The sequence below is a fragment of the Oryctolagus cuniculus genome, chromosome 4 (genome assembly GCF_051225735.1).
Source record: "Oryctolagus cuniculus isolate XC-2025 breed Fujian yellow rabbit chromosome 4, ASM5122573v1, whole genome shotgun sequence".
Taxonomy (NCBI): Eukaryota; Metazoa; Chordata; class Mammalia; order Lagomorpha; family Leporidae; genus Oryctolagus; species Oryctolagus cuniculus.
This window is the reverse complement of record NC_142870.1, coordinates 11,772,801-11,794,454: the sequence shown is the minus strand read 5'-3', so window position 1 is coordinate 11,794,454 and position 21,654 is coordinate 11,772,801. Positions and strand designations below refer to the sequence as shown.

Here is a 21,654-nt window from a genome sequence, read left to right as displayed (position 1 = left end):
TGTCTCCAGTCACTTCACAGAGGTGTGCTGCAACAAGCCAGTAGAGCGGCGCCATTTTGGTCCTACGTAACAGCTGCGCCAGCTTGTGTCTGCCCGGCAATCAGCCAAGCAGACTCCTGACTCTGGTGGGGAGAAATAACCGGGCGCTAGGAGCTTGTGACCGCGTGAAGCTTCCGAAGCAGGACTGTGAAAAAGACCGAGGGCGTGGGGGAGGACACGCAGTGTGGCTGGGACTGTGAGCAGTCTCAGGGGGAGACGCCACAAGCTCGGGGGTTCGTGGTTACCTGGTGAGAGACATCGCTGGGGAATCTGCGCTTACACTGAGGATTGCACAGATCCTTTGTGTGGTCCCAGGGACAGAGCGGGTGAATATTATACCCACTGGGGCCAGTGCTCAGGCACTGGTCTCCATCAAGAAGAGCTCAGCTGAGCAGAATTACTTCCCTTCTGATTAAAAAAAATTAGAAGATTTACCACGCCAAACCTGGGAGTGTCACCTTAGGCATGCCCTTAACCCTGGAGAACTGAACAGAGTTCTCTGGCCACACCCACTGCAAGCCTGTAAAGATTCGATGGAAGCAGACATTCCACTTATCTACAGTCATAGTACAATGATAAAGCTGCCACAGCAAAAAAAAAAAAAAAAAAAAAAAAAAAAAAGAAGAAGAAGAGGAAGAAGAAGAAGAAGCAGCCAACATGTATCTCCACAAGAAGAAGAAGCCAACATGTATCTCCACAAATGCCAAACAAACATACCAATCCAAGAAACAAGAATAAGGAAGACAACATGACGCTCCCAAAGGAACACGACACCTCAATACTAGATTGTGAAGACAACGAGATAGAAAAAATGCAGAAAATAGAACTAAAAAAATTGATCATAAGATAACATAGAAGTTATCAAAAGCAAATGCATGAACTACTAAAATCCATGCAGGATATGAAAGAAAATTTCTCCCATGAAATTGAAATCTTAAAGAGAAATAAAAATGAAATGAAGAATGCAGTGGAGAGCCTTAAAAACAAAATCGGTGAGGTAGAAGAGAGAATATCAGAAGACAAAGGACAGGCCGGCGCCGCGGCTCACTAGGCTAATCCTCCACCTTGCGGCGCCAGCACACCGGGTTCTAGTCCCGGTTGGGGTGCCGGATTCTGTCCCGGTTGCCCCTCTTCCAGGCCAACTCTCTGCTGTGGCCCAGGAGTGCAGTGGAAGATGGCCCAGGTGCTTGGGCCCTGCACCCCATGGGAGACCAGGAGAAGCACCTGGCTCCTGGCTTCGGATCAGCACGGTGCGCCGGCTGCAGCGCGGCGGCCGCGGCAGCCATTGGAGGGTGAACCAACGGCAAAAAGGAAGACCTTTCTCTCTGTCTCTCTCTCACTGTCCACTCTGCCTGTCAAAAAAAAAAAAAAAAAAAAAAAAAGACAAAGGACAGGAAAGTATACAGTCAAACCAAAGACAAGAAGTGGAAATTAGCAACTGAAAAACACTGTTGGGAATCTACAGAATACTATTAAAAAAAAAATCGGGTTCTAAGAGTTCCTGAAGGCATGGAGAGAGAGAAAGGATTAGAAAGCCATTTTAGTGAAATACTAGCAGAAAACTTACTGGGTTTGGAGAAAGAAAGGGATGTCCAAGTACAGGAAGCACACAGAACTCCCAGTAGATATGACCAGAAATGCAGAAAAGATCCTTGCCATGACACACTGTAATCAGACTCACCACAGTGAAATATAAAAAGAGAAGATTCTAAAATGTGCAAGAGAGAAATGCCAGATTACTCTCAAAGGATCTCCAATAAACTCACAGCTAACTTCTCATCAGAAACCCTCCAGGCTAGGAGAGAATGGCGAGATATAGCCCAAGTACTAAGAGAAAAAAAACTGCCATCCCAGAATATTATATCCTGCAAAGCTCTCATTGTGAATGAAGGTAAAATAAAGACCTTTCATAGCAAACAGAACTGAGGGGCCGGGCTGTGGCTCACTTGGTTAATCCTCCACCTGCGGCGCCAGCATCCCATATGGGTGCCAGGTTCTAGTCCCAGTTGCTTCTCTTCCAGTCCAGCTCTCTGCTGTGGCCTGGGAGGGCAGCGGAGGATGGCCCAGGTGCTTGGGCCCCTGCACCCTCATGGGAGACCAAGAAGAAGCACCTGGCTCCTGGCTCCTGGCTCCTGGCTTTGGATCAGTGCAGCGCCTGCCATAGCGGCCATTTGGGGAGTGAACCAATGGAAGGAAGACTTTTCTCTCTGTCTCTCTCTCTCACTGTCTATAACTCTACCTGTCAAATAAATTAAAAACAAAAAACAGAATTGAAAGAATCTGTCACCACCTGTCCAGCCCTACAAAAAAAATGCTTAAGGATGTGTTACCTACAGAAACACAGAAACATGGTCATCAATTTGAAATAATGTAGAGGAAGAAAATCTCTCTGTAACAAACCTGCCTTTATGGAACTTCAAGTCTAAGGAGTAGGGTAGAAACAGCGACAATTTATAGATGATACAGTTGTCTAAATAAAATATTCTCATGAAACCTAGAGATAAATCCGTAGGATTAAGAAGTTCACATACAAAATAACATTTGGTAGCATTCAGTTACTAAATAAACATGAAACTGCTTTGCGATATCTAAGAAATAAAGCAAACACAACATAGGTACATACTCTGTGAATTTTCACAAACTGAAAACATTCTGTAACTCTCGCCCAGATCAGGAAAGAGAATGTGGTGCCGGCTTTGTGGCGTCGCAGGCTAAGCCACCACCTGCTACGTAGGCATCCCACATGGGTGCCAGTTTGAGTCCTGGCTGATTCACTTCCGATCCAGCTCCCTGTTAATGCTCCTGGGAAAGCAGCAGAAGATGGCCCAAGTGCCTCAGCCCCTGCCACCCATGTGGGAAACCCAGATGAAGCTCCTGACCCTCGACTTCGGCCTGGCCCAGCCCTGGCTGTTGCAGCCATTTGGGGAGTGAAGCAGCAGATGGAACATCTCTCCTCTCTCTCTCCCTCCCACCTTCCCTCCCCCCTCTCTGTCTACAACTCTGCCTTTCAAATAAATACATTTTTTTTAAAGAGAGAGAACATAACCAGCACCCCCAGAATTTTCTCTCCTCCTGCCTTGTCATCACCCCTTGCCAAGGGTGATGACATCCCGATGACTAACAGCATGGATTAGTTTTACCTGGCTTTGATCTTTAAAAAAAATGGAATCATACAGTTTTAAAAATATAATACTTTTTAAAAACATGTAAGCAATAAACTGAACTAAATGTACCAGCCTTTTGTGGAGACATTAATCAAATCCCACTGAAAAGCATTAACAAAATCCATGTCCAAAGAGGATTCCAAAGCAGACTGTGTCATGTGAAAATACAATTCATGACAGCATGGGCATCACAGATTGGCAGGAGGAAATGACACTGGATCCCTACCTCACGGCCACACACAGAAATCAGGTCCTGGTAAAGGCAGGCTAAGAGAATGAGAAAGACCAAAGCATCCAGGTTTTAGAAGGTAATGCAGATGGCTCCCTGCTTACAATGGTTGGAATCAGTATTTTTTTTTTTTTTTTTGACAGGCAGAGTGGACAGTGAGAGAGAGAGACAGAGAGAAAGGTCTTCCTTTGCCGTTGGTTCACCCTCCAATGGCCGCCGCGGCCGGCGCACTGCGGCCGGCGCACCGCGCTGATCCGATGCCAGGAGCCAGGAGCCAGGTGCTTTTCCTGGTCTCCCATGGGGTGCAGGGCCCAAGCACCTGGGCCATCCTCCACTGCACTCCCTGGCCACAGCAGAGAGCTGGCCTGGAAGAGGGGCAACCGGGACAGAATCCGGCGCCCTGACCAGGACTAGAACCCGGTGTGCTGGCGCCGCTAGGCGGAGGATTAGCCTAGTGAGCTGTGGCGCCGGCCCGGAATCAGTATTTGACTCCACCTCGGTGCAAAGGCAATACACATCCAGTAAAGACCAAATTTTGAATTTAATATTTATTATAAAATGAATTATTATACAATTGAGCTCAATACTTTATTATAAAATGGGCTTTGTCCTGGGTGATTTGGCCCAGCTGTTCAGTCGGTGAGATGTATGTATGAAACGCATTACTGACTCGTTGGGCTGTCGCCCCAGTGTAAGTTGAGGAACATCTGTGTAGAACATTCTATACTTTGGGGTAAGGAAGTTCCTCTCAGACACAGAACCTTAAAGGAATAAAACTGATATGTCTTACTCTCAAGTTGAGAATTTGTTTTCAGCAGACGGCATCGTAAGGAGAATAAAATGATAAACCACAGATGGGGGATTATAAATAATCGACATGTAATTGGTGTGCCAATTATATAAAGAACTCCCATGAGTCAGTAAGAAGACCCGCAAGCAGCCCAGTGGGAAACTGCAGCCCCTGGGTGAGGCTGGATAGTGTCAGGGAAGGACGGTCTGCCAGGCCACACAGCCTGTGAGCCTGCGCCAGCACAGGGGGGCAGGGACGGCCACGGTGCTGACGAGGGCTCGGGGTCTGTGAAAGAACTCTCCTGACCCCCTCCTCACCAACTGCCCCTCCTAGTTATTCTGGCACTGGGACCCCCCAGCAGGCTGGACTCGACCTGCCTCGCTTGCCCGGTGGCTTACCCTTCCCCGCCGCTAGCTCACCCTTCCCCGCCGCGCCTTGGAGGTGTCTTCTCCCAAGGACTGGGATGGAACAGACTCCAGCCTGGCTCTCTGCACTTCCCACCCCTGACCCTATAGGGGTCTTCAGAGCCTCCAGGGTCCTCCGTTTCCCTGGACTTTGACCTGATGGAAATGGCACCCAGGAGCCCGTCCAAGCCTGTGGTCAGTTCCTGGACACGGCTCAAGAATGCTCTCACAGCCCAGATGGAAGCCTGTCCAGCGGGGTGAGGGGTTTCCTGGAGCAGGAAGCAGCCGAGTGAGAGACGCCGGAACCCAGCCTCAGCTGCAGCTGCCCACTCACAGGCACGACCCTCAGGTTCAGCGTCTGAGCCGCTCTGCACCGCGTGTTCGCGTCGGTAAAGTGGATATGAAGATAGTAAGCCTGCTTCCTAGAGCTACTGTGAGGGGAAAGTGAGTTACAGTGGGCTCTCTCTATCTGCATTTTGCACGGATTCAACCGGCCAAGGACTGAAAATACACATATAGACTTTTTCTTGTCGTTATCCTCTAAATAATATAATTTAACAACTGTTTACGTAGTGTTCACATTTTATTTGATGTTGTAAGAAATTTAGGGACAACTTAAAGTACAGAAGTATTATACGGAATGTATATATAATGGACTGGGACATTGTATGTCAGGGACTTGGGCTTCCACAGGTTTTGGTATTCACAGGGGCTCTGAGGACCAACCCCGGCTGCCAAGGGGGCCAAGTGTGTGTAAAACAGAGCAGTGGCCAGCCAAGAGCAAGCACTGTGTCCCTATTAGCTGTTGTCATTGGTGGTGGCGACACTGTCCTCAGCATCGCCATGTGCATCTTTGTGCTGCCTCACAAAGCTTCATTATATGAAAGATCTAAACATAACTGATACGGTCTCTTTCTCTCTCTCTCTCTCTCTCTCGTCTCTCAAGAATTTTCAGAACTTTCTATTCTGGGTATTTCCTGAGCTGCCCCCATCAGAAGCAGTGGACGTGGTGGAGGTCATCTGCATCAACAGGATGAAGAAACTCTGGAATTACAACTATGACGACGAAAGTGACAGCGATGACGAGACAGCCCCCAGAGCAAACGCCGGTGGCTACACCACGCACGGCCTGCTGGGCAGGCCTCTGAATCAGACCTCCGCCACCTCGGCCACCTCTGAGGAGTCCCAGTCCGCCGACGGGGACGCGAAGGAGTCAGACGTGGAGGAGCCTGACTCACCTGAGGCCCACGCGGAGTCCCCCACAGTCCCCAGGCCGGCCCTCTGCCCCTCGCCGACAGAGTGCACCGACGAGAGGACAGAGAGTCCGCCCCAGGACCCCGTCCCCGATGGGGACAGCAGCAGCACCGGGGGGTCTGGGGACCGAATCGTCTTCAACGTGGACTTGAAATCTGTGTTCATGAGAGTCCTTGACGATGACACGGAAGACGCCCCTGTGACGTTCTCCCCTCCTCCAGAGGACATCAGCGACCTAGAGGATCCCGGTCGCACGGAGCCCACCACGCTGGCGGCCGGTGGGGACGGGCTGGAGCCACCCCACCCTGGCGCCTCTTTCGAGTGCCAGTGCCCTGCCGACATTCCTTCTGAGAGGAGTGACACTTCTGATTCCGACTCAGACGTTGGTGCGGGGGGCGACTATATAAGGAGATGAGTCCGAAAAATGTTTAACTCCGACCATCAAGGACCCACAGGGTCCTCTCTCCTTGGACCCTAGCTTGCTGCTTTGTGGTCTGCAAGTGTTTTCTGCCAGGAGGAGTAGGGAACCTCCTGGGCTTCCCGGCGACACCACCCGTGCAGGGTCCCAGCATGGGAAGCGTCCTGCCACTCAGCGCCGCGTTGCCCAGTTCCAAGTGATACCCTTGGAAGGGCACATACTCTGTCCATTGCATTCTGCTGGTGTACCTGGGAGCAAGGTACCCAGGGAGCACAGTTCCCTGTGGCCCTCCAGGGTGAGCTAGGGCCCTGCGGTGTGTCTGACAGAGAAGCAGATGGGTGCAGGGGAGGCTGGGGTCGGGGAGAGAACAGGAAAGCAGGCAGCAGTGGAGGAGGGGACAGGACGGAGTGGGGGGCCGGGAAACAAGGATCGGCCAGCTCGTCTCCATGCACCTCTCAGATGCCAGAGTCGGCCTCCCGTGCCGCGGGAACAGCGCCAGCACCTCACCAGCCCTCTGGAGAGGAGTCACAGATGCTACACACTCCGGTCCAGGCAGGTGACTAACGGAGAGAGGACACATTGCACAGGGAAGAGGAATAAAATCTCAGTGCCATCTTGTGGGATTAAAAAAAAAAAATCACAAGTGCAACTGCGGCATGCAAGAGCTGGGGAGCTGACCTGACACTCGCCGACGTGCCGCATGCCGGTTCCAGGCGTCCTCCGGGTGATGGGGTGTCTCATGACTGGGGGGAGGAGGGAAGGCGAGGCTCTACCACGTCACGGAGCGAACAGCGCAGGACTGGGCCACAGAGCTCCCCGGCTGCCATCTTGCTGTTGTGGCTCGGGGCATTTTGCTAAGTCTCTCCAGAGCCCCAGTCCTCATTTATGAATTACGGGGATTACCACCCTATGAATCCAGGGCAATACTGGGAAGTATTCAGAAATAAAGACGCCAGTGGGAATGGGGCAACCTGGGGAGGCCCCGGGATGAATGAGCGGTGGGGGACCCTCCTTTCTCACCGCTCCCACTCCCGCCAACTCTATTCAAAAGGTGAAAAGGGAAAGTTGTAGGAGACCCAGTTGTAGGAGCCTGGAGAGATTATTTGTATCATTGCGCTAAAGTAACTCAGGCTGTGCCGGGGCAGCCATCACTCGATGACTGAAATGCCCTACGGAAGAGGCCGCACGCACATCCTGGCCTCCCGGGCCCTCTGCATTTCCAGACTGGTATTTCAGAGTAGCCTCTCCCATCTGCACTTGGGTGTGTCCCTTTCACAGTTTTGCATCATGGCCTGAGCTGGTAACGGGTACGACAAGCACACTTTTTAGTACAAACTTGGCGCAGCCTCCATGGCGAGCACCCGTGCAGATCTGTGAGCCCACCGGCTCGCTGTGACCACCTCCCGCCCCCTTCCTCACACATCGGCCTGGGGCTCCCCTGGCAGACGGCAGGCAGAGCTTCCAGTCCGTCGGCCCGCGCTGGAGTTTCCAACCGCACCGCTGCCCACGTCCTAGAAAGAGGAAATGAAAGTTTTCTGGGCTGGCCCCTGAAAAATGCTGCTCACTGGCAAGTAAACGGCGCGGCTTTCCTGGGACCCTCCCTGGGTGGGTAGACTCTCACCCTGGCGTCCCCAACAGTGCTCTTCAACCACCTGCTGGGGAGAGGGCCTTCCAGAGAGCCAGCTGGGCCCCTGAGAAAATGAAGGTTTAGAGAAAAACCAGCACTGCCCCAAATTCCACCCTTCAGATAAAACCCCAGGGTGAGCGGCCCAGTGCGCGGATGTGGGTGCCTGGAAAAGTTCACAGGGCGAGTTGGGCGCAGCACGCCGGCTCGCAGTCCCTGGGTTTGAGGTCCAGCTCTGCTGTTATGGCTTCCTGCTCGTGCGCACCTGGGAGGCGCAGGTGGTGGGGTCCCTGCCACCTGCACCTGTTCAGGGTTGGGTTCCGGGCTGCTCGCTTCAGCCTGGGCACCTGCTGGGTATTTGGGGAATGAACCAGCAGGTGGGAAGGAACTCTGTCCACCTTTCAAATTAAAAGGCAAAAATGTTCACGGAGAATGAAATTAAAACCTAAGTTTATTGTGATGCAAGAAAGTTTGTAACTTTATAATATGCATTTTCTATGAAGTTTTTGAAGATGCCTGTGTATGTGAATCTCGACATGTTTTTATACCGAAACAAACTTTTATTTCTGTCTTCCCACGAACTGAGTCCAGTGTGCCTTTTCCTCCTCGCTCTTCCTCCAGTGCCCCCGCCACGCCCCCGATACGGAGCTCCAGGGGCGGCACAGGTGCACCCGGCAGGGGGCGGGCCTGATGCGGGGGCGGGGCCTGAGCGCCCCGCCCCTCGGGTTCCCGGAATAGGGCGCGGCGGCGGGAGAGCGAACCGGGGGCAGACAGGGGCGTCCAGTGCCCTCCCCGGCACCGGGCTGGCACGGCCATGGCGCGGAGCCTCGGGAGCTGGCTGTGCGGCTGCCTCCTGGTGTCAGGTGAGGGGTCTGCGGGGAGGGTCGCGGGACCTGGACCCGCCCTCCGAGGCACGCTTGGGACCCTTGAGCCCAGTCGAGCTGCGCTATGGTGCACGCGCGGGACGACCCCACATCGCACCCCTGGAGCGCGGGGCGAGGGCTGCACCCGAACTCCGGCGGGAGCGGCCGGCGCCTGCCTTCTTCCGCTCCCCAGCCGGTGGGCTCTCCCTAAAGACCGGCTCCCGAAAGTCCAAGGCACCCCACGGGGGCTGTCACCGGAGCCCACCGGGCGGCAACCCCGCCCTCCACCCACCCGGGACCGACTCCTCCCCAGCCGACGGGCCCGCATCCCCGCCCCCCGTCTTCTCTTCGGTCCTCAGCGCGCTGAGCCCTCAGTCCCATCTCCAGCGCCCCACCTCCCAGGCGTCTTAAGTCTGAATCCGGTGAATGCGTGGCTGCGCGGGATTCCGGCAAGGCGATGGCCCCTCGCTGCCTGGCCCCGGGGACCCTGCATTGTTGGGTGTTCCTGCTGCTCCTCGGGGCCACGGCTGCCTGAGGCTGCCACCGCCACCTCCACCAAACCTCAGTGTAGCCGGGGCCTGCGGATTCTTCGCTCTTCCTCTCCACGTGCTCCTGAGGGGGTTCCGCAGAACCCTGGCATTAAATACCCGGGCTGCACGCAGATCCACGACTCTCATGTGTGTCTCTTGGCGACGGTTGGGTGGGTAGGTGGTGGTCTATTATGCGCCTCTCTCTACTTGTGCGTATGTTAGAATTTCCTATTAAAATTTTAAAGCCTAATTTCTATCTGTAGCCCAAATCCGTGGGCCCTCCGAGTGCATCCGTCTGTCTCCCCGACTCCGCCACTTGAACTCAGTCTGATGCCACTCCTAGGGAAACTCTGGGCTGCCGGTGCCAGCCCCAGCCGGATCCCCAGAAGCGGGTGATGGCTTTGACTTCTGCACAACAGATGTATTGGCAAGTCTAGACCTGACATCTCTGGAAATAAATCTTAAGGCTGTCTGCCCCACCTACGCCCTCCCATCGGTCTGTCTGGACCCAAATCCAGGTCGCCGTCATCTGTCCCTGCGCCACACATCTGCCTTCCCCGGAGTTCACAGTCATCACAGCTCACGTCACTCACCTGTCCCCTCCCACGGGGCACTGGAAGACCTGCAGCTGGCCGGGAGACCCAGGCGTTGGACGTGCGTGTTTTCATGGGCAACGTTTTCGAAGCAAAAGTTGTGAATTCTTTTCCTTTGTGTTCACAGCACTGGGCATGGTGCCACCTCCTGAAAACGTCAGAATCAATTCTGTTAATTTCAAGAACATTCTACAGTGGGAGTCACCTGCTTTTCCCAAAGGGAATCTCACGTTCACAGCTCAGTACCTCAGGTGGGTCTGGGGACCCCCGGCGGTGAGAAGGTGACAGAGAATGGCGGCCCTGGGCTGGATCCCACGAGGGAGGGAGTCTGGCTGCTGTCACCTACGTGACCGTGACGGCCCAGGGGAGCCTTTTCCTTTCTGTCCGGGGAATTCTTGTGTTCAGCTTTTCCTCTTGACATTTGCTTGTTGGTCTGGCTCCTGGTCTGACTTCCCCAGGGCTGCTCGTAGATAGGTAGATACATTATCCTGTGTGTGTGGAGGGCAGCCACAAAGAAGGCCTGGGCTCACACAGAACCAAGCTCACCTGTCATGATGGACATAGCAGGGGACTTCAAGAAGTTCGTGGAAAATGGAATTGAAAGATAAGTCCATTTTGGTACAAAACAATCGAAAGCCATCCGTAGAGAGATCTTCACAGAGTTCATGGAAAATGTATTAGGGAAAAAAATGCATGAATTTCAAATTATTTTTTGAACCAATGTAAACTTACCTTTTTAAAAATAGGTTTTTAACTTTTTAAATAATTATTTATTTCATTTACTTGAAAGGTAGAGAGAGATTTCGCATCTGCTAGGTCACTCTTCAAATGTCACAACAGCCAAGGCTGGGTCAGGCCAAAGCCAGCAGCCTGGAACTCCGTCTAGGTCTCCCACGCACGTGGGTGGTAGTGACCCAACCACTTGAGTCATTGTCTGCTGCCTCCCAGGAAGCTGGCGTCAGGGATGGAGCTGGGGCTCCCAGGCATTCCAGTATTCCCACATGGGATGCAGGTGTCCCAAGGAGCGGCTTAACTGCTGCACGCTTGCCTGCCCAAAACTTACTTTTTGACTCGGTTTTCTCCATGAAGTTTCTGAAGGCCCCTTGTTTTTGCAGAGAAAGGTGGCCCCACTGTTGTCTCTCTTAAAGCCGCAGCACCCAAAGCTGACAGTGTGCATGCACATTGTGTCCGTGGGAAGCTGTGCACACAAGGGACGTCTACAGAGCCAGTGGGAAGGCCCGGCTGCCACACCACCCACCCCTCCAGTGGATTATAACCACACGCCCGTGCTGGGGGAGGCTGTGTCTGACGCTGCGCGTAAGGCAGCTACGCCAGCAGAGGATGGCTGTCGCTGTGACGGTTCCCCCAGTAGTGGCCTAACTCCTCTCCTGGCCTGCCTGTCAGTGCTTCCCTACGCCCAGGGGAGACAGTCCCTTCTGCCCTCCCTGGGCAGCCTGCCAGCCCACGGCACAGGCTGGACTACAGGTGACACATCTCCACAGCAGGTGCAAACAGCCAGCACACCTGCTTCCCGTGTGACTCAGCAATGAATACAAAGATTGACAAGCGCTTCCGCGAGGCAGGGAGGGACCGGGCCCCAGCTGCCATGAATCCCACAGTCCTACCCATTACAGCCAAGGCCTGCTAAGTCGCAGAAGTGGAAAGATCAATAAGATAGTGCTTGCTAGGGCTTGGATTTTTTTTTAAACTTTTCTATTTTGAATAATTCCAGACTAACCAGAAAATTTCCAGATTTTAAGCCTGGTGCAAAGAACTTGCAGATGGCCTACGTCCAGATCCCCCAGCTTTTGATACGGCCACGTTCTGTCTCTGCGCGTTCTCTGCACGCTGTCGCTCGCTCGCTCTCTTTCTTGTGCATCATGCCCTTTGCCCCTTATTGTTACAGTGTGTGTTTCATAAGAACCAGGCTAATCTCTCACATCGCACGGTATACTGCGGTCAGGTGCAGGAACCCTGACGGAGTGCTTTCATGGACTCTGCAGTCCATAGTGCAGTTTTTTTTTTTTTTTTTTAATTTGACAGAGTTAGACAGAGAGAGGGAGAGACAGAAAGGTCTTCCTTCAGTTGGTTCACCCCCCAAATGGCCGCCACAGCTAGAGTTGCGCCGATCTAAAGCCAGGAGCCAGGTGCTTCCTCCTGGTCTCCCATGCGGGTGCAGGGCCCAAGCACTTGGGCCATCCTCCACTGCCTTCTCGGGCCACAGCAGAGAGCTGGACTAGAAGAGGAGCAACCAGGACCAGAACCCGGCACCCATATGGGATGCTGGTGCTGCAGGCAAAGGATTAACCAAGTGAGCCACAGCACCAGCCCCCAGTGCAGTTTTGTCAGTCCCAAGAGTTGAACAGAGATCCTTTGACGTTCAGGTTTCTCTTCCTGAGACACGTTTTTCCAATCAGACTTTCTGTATGCTTTCATCGCAGTTTCCTCCACTGGGTCTGGAAAGCTACCTTCCCTCTCCCCGTCTCTCCCCTGTCATTTCTTAATTGTTCCACGCCTGGCTTCCTGTGTCACCACGGTGCTTGGTTTCTGCCGTTCATCTTTTGATGAGCAGTGTCAGTGACACCTGCAGGTACAGGGGCAGGAGGTGGCCGTGGCTGGCCTCGAGGTATCTCCCACAGAACTGCAGATAGGGCAAGGTGTGGGCTGCAGAAGACAAAACATGTGCTGGGCATGTGCTTGGGGGAGAGACTGGACCCCAGAAGATGGGAGGACCCCTGGGTAGCTCCATGGAGCTGTCTGTTGTGGATGTGCAGCAGGGTGGGGTGACCAGAACAGGGAGCGTGTCCGAGGGTGTGCTGGTGATGTTGCTGTGGACAAGCCCCCAGATTAGAAGCACATACCGTGCATGGGCCGTATTACCTATTGCCTGGGGAGAAAAACTTTCCTAAGTGGAATAAAAACAAGCTAAGCGAAAGAGAAGTTGTTGCACAATGACTGCGGGTATACCATGTGTGCCAAGACACTGGCACATTCATTTCAGGGAGGAAATGCCCGCAGGTGAGACTGCCCCTGGATGCAGTAGCCCCTGGGTGTTCCAAGTGATGGGGCGTTGGGCAGCCACAGAGAGTGGGTTGATTGGTAAAATATACGCGGTGGATTAGGTGAAAAAGGCAGCTTGCAAAGCAGTTCCGTCTCTGTTCTCTCTGTCTGCCTTTTGCAAGGTCGGTCATTATGCCTATCGTGGTTTGTTTGTAACGTGGCAGCCAAGGCTGGGTACTGTATAACGAAATCGACTTGGCTCAAGATTCTGGCGGCTGGAGCGTCTGAGCAGCAAGGGGCCAGAATCCTGGTGCAAGCTCCCTGGCCGCGTTCCAACGTGGTGAAGAAGCAGAAGGGGGACTGGCAGAAGGGACCCAGTACCCGGGTGGCCTCGCTGCTCACGGCCTGTGCTCATGGCGCTAACTCATTCCACGAGACCATGATCAATCCCTTCCAAGGCGATGCCTCCACGCCCTGGACCCCATCTCTTAAAAGGTTCCACAGCCGGCCAGCGCCGCGGCTCACTAGGCTAATCCTCCACCTTGCGGCGCCGGCACACCAGGTTCTAGTCCCGGTCGGGGCGCCGGATTCTGTCCCGGTTGCCCCTCTTCCAGGCCAGCTCTCTGCTGTGGCCAGGGAGTGCAGTGCAGGATGGCCCAAGTGCTTGGGCCCTGCACCCCATGGGAGACCAGGAGAAGCACCTGGCTCCTGCCTTCGGATCAGCGCGGTGCACCGGCCGCAGCGCGCTGGCCGTGGCGGCCATTGGAGGGTGAACCCACGGCAAAGGAAGATCTTTCTCTCTGTCTCTCTCTCTCTCACTGTCCACTCTGCCTGTCAAAAAAATTTAAAAAAAAAAAAAAAGGTTCCACAGCCTCTCAACATCACCACACTGGGGACCGAGCTTCCAGGGGGCACACGCAAACCACACCCAAACCAGAGCCTTGTCTCAGGGTCATTCAGGTGCCGTGGAGCACACCATGGAGCACAGTGCGGAGAGCGCTCTTGTGCTGATCAGAACCGGCGACGAAGAACCCGCTTGAGACTTTTCTCGTTTCCTCTGTGGGTCTGAGGGCGGGAGGCCTCGGAGACCCCGTGTTGGAGCTCTCGTGACTTCGTCTTTCTGATTGTACAGTTACAGGAGATTCCAAGACATGTGCAAGGGGACTGCCAAGACGGAATGCAATTTCTCCAGCCTCTCCAAGTATGGGGACCACACCCTGAGAGTCAGAGCTGAATTCGCAGAGGAGCACTCGGACTGGGTGCAGGTCGGCTTCTGCCCTGTGGATGATAGTAAGCCGCTTCCTTTCCGCTCCGTTCTCATGCCATCGGCTTGCCTTGCTTGTGTTCACATGGGCTGCTCCACCAGCCAGAATTCTTTGAGTTTGCACCAAGTGGATGGCCTTGCTCAGTGAGCTCAGGAATATATTATCAAGAGGGCCGTAGCCTTGGAGAAATCCATGGAAGAGACAAGAAAGGATAAATGTATCATCAACAAAATAAACGTATATGTTTCCAACGCCTCAAGGGAGTGAATGCGTTGGAGCCAGTGCTATCAGCGAGAACTGGGTAGATTCAGGCTGTACGTGTTCTGAAAGAAGTTATTTTGGAATTTTGACTTAAATAAATATGACATGATAGGCAGCAGAAGAATACAGGCAGGTGTGGGACAGAAAGAGCGCATGGCAGAAAGTCAGCTTAGCCAGAGCGCAGTACAGAGGGTGGGATGCAGCTAATGGTTGGGCCACGGTGGCTGGTAAACATTGGAAAGATGAATGTCCCCAGGTCAGATCCTGAGGTCATGGAGAGGCACCAGAGGCCAGGAGGTGAACCTGTTTATAATGTCAAGAGTTGAAAACTATTTAAACCACCATCCAGCCATTTAGGAACTAAAGGCAGGGCTGGTGGTTACAAGAACCTCATTAGCAGAACTCACGGGCCACCCTCCAGGGGTACACAAAGAGAAGCCCCTAAGGAGCTGTCTCCTTGTGGGAAGGGGTCCCCTGCTCTGGACCCCTGTGGCCTGCACAATTCCATCCTCATTGGCAGGGAACAGGGCTAGGGACCCCCTTCTTCTCTTTCTGTCCCAAGCTTGAGCAAAAATCTTATATATGGAGTCAGAAATTATCGATGTTATCTTTTCTAAGGGCACCTGTATGAAAGTAAATGGGAAAAAAATGAACACACAAAGAAATAGAGTTTAACAGTAGTCAAGTCCCAAAATGGTTCAGGCAGCCCTCTAGTCATAGATTCCACATCTAGGGGTTCAACCAACTGTGGATTGAAAAGGCCTGGAAAGACAAAATTGCATCTGTTCTGAACATGTATAAACTTTGTTTTATTCCCTAAGCAATAGAGCGTAGCAGCTATTTATAAAGCAATCACATTGTATTAGATGTTGTAGGTAATATATATCCAGGAGGACGTACGTGGGATATACAAACGCTATCATATTTTTCATAAGGGATTTGAGCATCTGTGGTTTCGTCGTCTGCAGGAGTCAGGGTCTTGGAGTTACTCCCAGATACGAGAGATGACTGTACAGGTTTCTGCTCCTTAATCGCTTCCCAGGTCCACACTGGTTCCAGGTCCTGCTTTTGTTCCCTTCTGTGGAAGCTTCCTTTAGAGGTGCACAGCTTGCTGAGAGGTCACACGGATAGTGAGTGGCAGGAGGATTCACATCCGGCTCCCGTAACCTGGCTCCTAGCAACGACTACCCTGTGCTGGGTGTTCACATCTTGAAGCTTGTTTGTTTTCATGATCAGAAGGTGCTTCAAAACATCACGTGAAACCCATTGGTACTTGGTGAAAGTATCTAACATAATTTTCATGTCTGGCTTTCAGACCAGCAGATTAGCATGGGCAGAGGCAGACCCATTAGCGGCCTCCCAAACAAGTCTCAGCAGCCAGAGAAGAACACAGGATACAACAGCCCAGGGCCATTGTTATTCATTAGGTGATTATTACCAAGCACCTACGGTGTGGCAGGCACATTCTTAGTGCTGAAGCGACACCTGTGAACAAGAGCTTTTGTTCTAATGGGAAGACCCATAGAAGACAGATACATATTGTTTGATAAGCAGTGACCGTGGCTCCCAAGAAAGCTAAAGCAAGCTAACAGGACAGAAAGAGGTGGGAGCTGTTCTTTTCTATAGGGGATAAGATACGGTCTCTTTGAGGAGGTGGCATTTAAACAGAGACCCACATTAAGAACAGATCACCCACATGATTATATATGTTGGGGGTTTGGTTATAGATGTTAAAGATTTAAGGACAGCCATTAAAAATAATAGAAAATGGCTGGCGCCGCGGCTCACTAGGTTAATCCTCTACATTGCGTCGCCGGCACACCGGGTTCTAGTCCCGGTCGGGGCACTGGATTCTGTCCCGGTTGCCCCTCTTCCAGGCCAGCTCTCTGCTGTGGCCAGGGAGTGCAGTGGAGGATGGCCCAAGTGCTTGGGCCCTGCACCCCATGGGAGACCAGGAGAAGCACCTGGCTCCTGCCATTGGATCAGCACGGTGAGCCAGCCGCAGCGCGCCAGCCGCAGCGCACCAGCTGCGGTGGCTTGGAGGGTGAACCAAAGGCAAAAGGAAGACCTTTCTCTCTGTCTCTCTCTCTCTGCCTGTCAAAAAATTAAAAAAAAAAAATAGAAAATACCATCTGTAGCTTCCAACCCAGCAATAGAAAGAAAATTCAAGCCAGTAAAAAAAAAAAAAAAAAAAAAAAAAAAAAACAAAAAAACAGGAGGGTAAGAAGCCAAAAATAAATATATAAATAAAATTTAAAAGTTGTGTGTTAGAAAAAAAAGCCAAAGTAATGTAGTAGAAATGAGTCCACATATATCAAGAATTACAATCAATGTAAATGGGCTAAACTTCATTGATAAAAACAAAGGCTATCACATTGTTTCAAAGTAACAAAATCTAACTCTGCTCCTTAGCACATCTGTCATTGTCACAGTAACAGTGTCACAGAGAGCCGTGTACTTGAGGAGACTCCTTGCTCTGCACAGCTGTGAAAAATCAATGTTGCAGTGAGGTTGTTACAGTGTGATTTTGATGGTCAATTTGCTTTGTTCTTGGACTTAGCTATTATTGGGCCGCCTCGGATGCAAGTGGAAGCCCTCGCTGATTCTTTACATTTGCGTTTCTCGGCGCCCCCGATTGAGAATGAACCTGAAACATGGACCATGAGGAATATTTATAACTCATGGGCTTATCATGTGCAATATTGGAAAAATGGCACTGACGAAAAGGTAAGTGTGGCTCATCACAAGCATTTCAGATGTAGACTCCCACGTTCTCTGCCCAGTTTTGCTCTGAGACCTTGGTGATGGAGGGAGGGAGCCTGACGCCATCCAGGCCAGGCCCGCGAAGATGCCAGGAGGCTGCTAGGCTGAGGGATGGCCGATATCTCTGCTCAAACTTCCCAAGGGACATGCACAGAGGAGACTTTCAGGGTGATGGCTGCACAGCGCGAGCACGTGTTTCCTTCTCTGAAGGGAAGTTGCAGAGGGTGGAGCTGAGTCAGCACTCGGCTGGGGGAACTTGGAGTCGGCTGACTCACATGGTCAGCTAAATGACTGCTGTCTCGTGGCCTCAACGCTGTAGACCCATGCATGCAGCAGGTTAGTTAGGTGCATGGGCGCTGCCCCACTGCTGGATCTGGGGCCAGCAGTGTCATCACCATTCTAACCTTAGTCTTCCCTGTGGTTTCTCTAATCCTCTGTTAAAGGAGATAATTCCTTTGAAACTATAGACTTGCAATCAAAAGACCTGAGTGGAGTATTGTTCCGCCACCATGGGACTCTGGTCACTTCCCTAACCTGCAAAATGGACACATTAACAAAATGAGGAAGGAAACTTACTTCAAAGCAATGACAAAATGGAAAACTTGTCCCATTGCCTGGAACAGGGTGTGTGGTTAACACGTGAGGTTCCTGTCCCCTGAAGTAGCCGTCTTAAGGCTGTTGGCACTCATCCCTGATCAAGTTCTACTCTTAGACTTTAATGCTTCTAAACTGAATGCATTCATGGTCCTAAAGTGCCGTACATATATGTTATGGAAGCTGTGTTACATACATGCTACCTGCATGTTAAATGTTGATTTTTATTAATTCCCAAGGGTTTGGGAGAAAGGAATCACCTATGTTTATTTTAGGAATGATGTCATTACATGTATATATATGCACACTGTATACTGCAAGAAAATCTCAAGCTAACTTTTTTTCCTCAAAAAACACTGCATTAAATGATGCAATGCCTTCCTCCATTCCTGCTGCTTTGGCAGAATGCACCACGTTTGAAGGAGTTTATAAACAGTAGCACTGCACTCCTCACAGTAGTGGAGGAGAGAAGTCCACGATCAAGTTAACGGCCAGGTTCAGGGGTGGTGTAGGATGACTCCGCTTCCGAAACAGCAGAAGGCCAAGGGCAAAAAGAAGCAGCAGCCCCCTCCCACCCCTTCTGTAAGAGCACTACACCCCCATTCACGCAGGCTCTCCCGTATGACCCCCTAAAGGCCCCGCCTCTTCATACTATCACGTTGGGGTCAAGTTCCAACCTATGAGTAGGGGGTCGCACACGTTCAGACCACAGCGTACAGGAAGTCTGCCTTCCTCGCACAACACTCAGTTTTGCTGATCGTCAGGACCCCAGGACGTAAATGCCTGGAAAGCAGCACCAACTCAAACGCAGGTGTCTCAGCTACGCCCTGGGCTGCCGGTCAAGGCCAGGTCACTCCAGTTAAGGGTGTTGCACAGCCACCAGGACTGAGCGCCTCCTGCACCTGTGGGAACCCAACTCCGTAGTCATGTAGTCTCTTATCTGGAGCTCCCCCACCGCACAGTTCTGGGGCGGCTCGCTGGCCCTCTCGCTCCACCCGCTGCGGGGAAGCCTTTGTGTGACCACAGGCTGGTGGGGGCAGGCCCTGGACCCTTCCTCCCACATGCCTCCACTGTCAGGCGGGTCCCTCTGGAAAGCAGGCATTCCTCAGCTGCTACCAGAAAAGATCCTTAAAGTGACAGCAGGAAGGCTTTTGCAAGATAAAACTAGGAGCTGCCCAGAAGCAAGAGGACAGGAAAACCCTGCCCAGGGACCCAGGGAAGCCCCTTCATGCCGGCCCCGCCTGCCTCCCTGCCTGCCTGCTCCATTCGGGTCAGCTCCTGACTTTAGTCTGTGAAAAAAAAAATTCCTTGTAAGCTTTTAGAGGCGTTGGACTTCTAGAAACGAGAGCCGGGTGTGGCGTGTTTTTGTTGGCTTGTTTCTTTCTAACTGACTTGTTAGAAGTTAGGCCACACTCACCGTGTGTAGAGGTGTAATCGATGGGCAAGAGCTCAGCTTCTCATACAGAAAGGGAACACACACACAACCCCAGGCCCAGAAGGCACACAGCCAATGACGGGACCTAGAGTCTCTGCTTACTCTGGGTTCCCTTTTAACTCCCTTTATGTTGCCAGGAACTATTCTGCTTTCTTGCATTTGGAAATACGTCATCAAGTGGTATCTCAAATGCAGGTTAAAGCACGAGGAATAGGGATGCCAGCCCCCAGGGTCTCGCTGTACACAACCGCTGTGTCAGTAGCTTGGGCTGCAATAACAAGATACTGCTTATGAGGTGGTTCAAACAACAGGTGTTTCTCGTCTGACTGTCCTGGAGGCTGGCCATCCAAGACCAAGGTGTCTGCAAGGCCTGTCTCTCAAAGCTCCAGGGAACAGGCCTCTCTCCAGCTTCTGCTCATAGCTGAGTCTTTGGCCTTCCTTGGCTCATAACAGCATCGTCACCTTGACCTCTGCCTTTATCTCCACATGGCCTTCCCCTCTGGGTGTGACTGGGCGTACATCTCTCCCTTTTGTAGGGACACCAGTCATACTGGATTAGGGACCGACCCTAACAGTAAAGACCCCACCCCCAAATAAGCTCACATTCACAAGTACTCCAGGTCCCAGCTCCTACATAGGGGTTCTTATCGGACACTGCTCAACCTATTAAGATGGATTTAGCTATTTTTTATAAAAAGGGAGGAGGGTAGTTTGTGTGTCTTTAAGATGGAAAATTCAGGAAATAAGATGGTATTGTCAGCATCATGGTTGATCCTTGTGTTTCCCTTAGACAGGGGTCAGGTGCCCTGGAATGAGCCAGGAGGAGCACCCACCCCCTACTCTTCCCTAGTCTAAGTCGGAAGCCAGGATTATAACTGGTGGGGGTAGGAAACAGAGGGAAAGGACAGCACCCAGTCACTGAGGGCATTCTTGTTCCCTTACCAGTTTCAGGTCACCCCTCAGTATGACTTTGAGGTCCTCAGGAACCTGGAGCCCTGGACCACTTACTGCGTTCAAGTGCAAGGCTTTCTCCTGGATCGCAACAAAACTGGAGAATGGAGTGAGCCTGTCTGTGAGCAGACCAGCTCTGACGGTGAGTCGGCCGGCGCACAGCCTGCGTTCTGCATCTCCGAACATTGCCCGCAGCTTCGTGGACGCCCAGCCGCTGAGCGTCAGGGCTGGGAGGCTCTGTGGCCGTGGAGCACACGGGTCCACCTCCACCCGGCTGGGAGGCCTGTGGCCATGGGAGCACGCGGGTCCACCTCCACCAGGTCAGGAAGTCTGGGCAGCGTAAGCCACCACGTGCAATGCTGGCATCCCATACTGGAGTGCTGGCTGCTCTGATTCTGATCCGGCTTCCTGCTAATGCGCCTGGGAAGGCAGCGGAGAATGGCTCAAGTACGTAGCCCCTGATTTCTATGTGGGAGACCTGGATGAAGTTCCTGGCTCCTGGCCTCAGCCTGGCCCGGCCCTGGCTATTGCAGCCAACTGGGGAGCCAATCAGTGGGTAGAAGCTTCTAGAAGATTCTCTCTCCCTGATTCTCTCTGCCTTTCAAATAAGTAAATATTCAAAAAAAAAAAAAAAAAAAGATCTGCACCCCACACATGGCCTCCCAGCCCTGGTTGCCCTACTTCATGCTGATGAAGGAGGCCATCATCATCTGAGCAGTTCACCCTCCCTTAGACCAAAGGGGTGGATGGGACATCTGATGAGCTGAGGTCTGCCGCCAGGTGCCTACCTTCTCTGGGCTGCCCTGCCCTCCCCTGCCGCCACGTCTGTCCCTGGCAGATTGCACCTCTCCAGCCCTGAAGACAGGAGATGGGAAGGAAGAGTCTAGAAGCCTCACCAGTGCCTTCAGTATGTCTTGATTCAGTGCCCCTCATCAGATGCAGACCTCTCTAGTGGCACCCACAGTATCCAGTACAGGGCCTCCAGCCTGGTTTTTTTTTTTTTTTTTTTTTTTTTTTTTTTGACAGGCAGAGTGAACAGAGAGAGACAGAGAGAAAGGTCTTCCTTTGCCATTGGTTCACCCTCCAAATGGCCACCACGGCCGGCGCGCTGCGGCTGGTGCACCGCGCTGATCCAATGGCAGGTGCCAGGTACTTCTCCTGGTCTCCCATGGGGTGCAGGGCCCAAGCACTTGGGCCATCCTCCACTGCACTCCCAGGCCACAGCAGAGAGCTGGCCTGGAAGAGGGGCAGCCGGGACAGAATCCGGCACCCCGACCGGGACTAGAACCCAGTGTGCCAGCGCCGCAAGGCAGAGGATTAGCCTAGTGAGCCGCGGCGCTGGCTTGTTTTTCTTTTTTTAAAAGATTTATTTGTTTAGTTGAAAAGCAGAGTAACAGATGGACACAGAGAGAGAGAGATCTTCCATCCACTGCTTTACTTCCCAAGGAGCTTCTTCTGGGTCTTCCATGTGAATGCA

The 21,654-nt window shown here is 52.4% G+C and overlaps 2 protein-coding genes across 7 annotated transcripts in view; both read left to right on the top strand.

Moving 5' to 3' along the window:
* Positions 1–8,499, top strand: part of IFNAR2 (interferon alpha and beta receptor subunit 2) — a 34,663-nt gene extending 26,164 nt beyond the window's left edge. For 5 of the 6 annotated variants that reach the window (XM_017350828.4, XM_089331489.1, XM_051833616.3 and 2 more), the window contains one exon: positions 5,573–8,499. In XM_017350828.4, coding sequence (XP_017206317.4) covers positions 5,573–6,295 — 723 coding nt within the window. In that variant the 3' untranslated portion in view covers positions 6,296–8,499. Of the gene's footprint in view, positions 1–2,708; positions 3,272–5,572 lie in introns of those variants that run through there. The other variant, XM_089331491.1, reaches the window with a different exon arrangement.
* Positions 8,500–8,628: 129 nt separating this feature from the next.
* IL10RB (interleukin 10 receptor subunit beta) overlaps positions 8,629–21,654 on the top strand; it is a 32,204-nt gene continuing 19,178 nt past the window's right edge. The window contains exons 1-5 of the mRNA XM_002721294.6: positions 8,629–8,785; positions 10,036–10,159; positions 14,041–14,198; positions 16,995–17,161; positions 20,172–20,319. Coding sequence (XP_002721340.4) covers positions 8,737–8,785; positions 10,036–10,159; positions 14,041–14,198; positions 16,995–17,161; positions 20,172–20,319 — 646 coding nt within the window. The 5' untranslated portion in view covers positions 8,629–8,736. The remainder of the gene's footprint in view (positions 8,786–10,035; positions 10,160–14,040; positions 14,199–16,994; positions 17,162–20,171; positions 20,320–21,654) is intronic.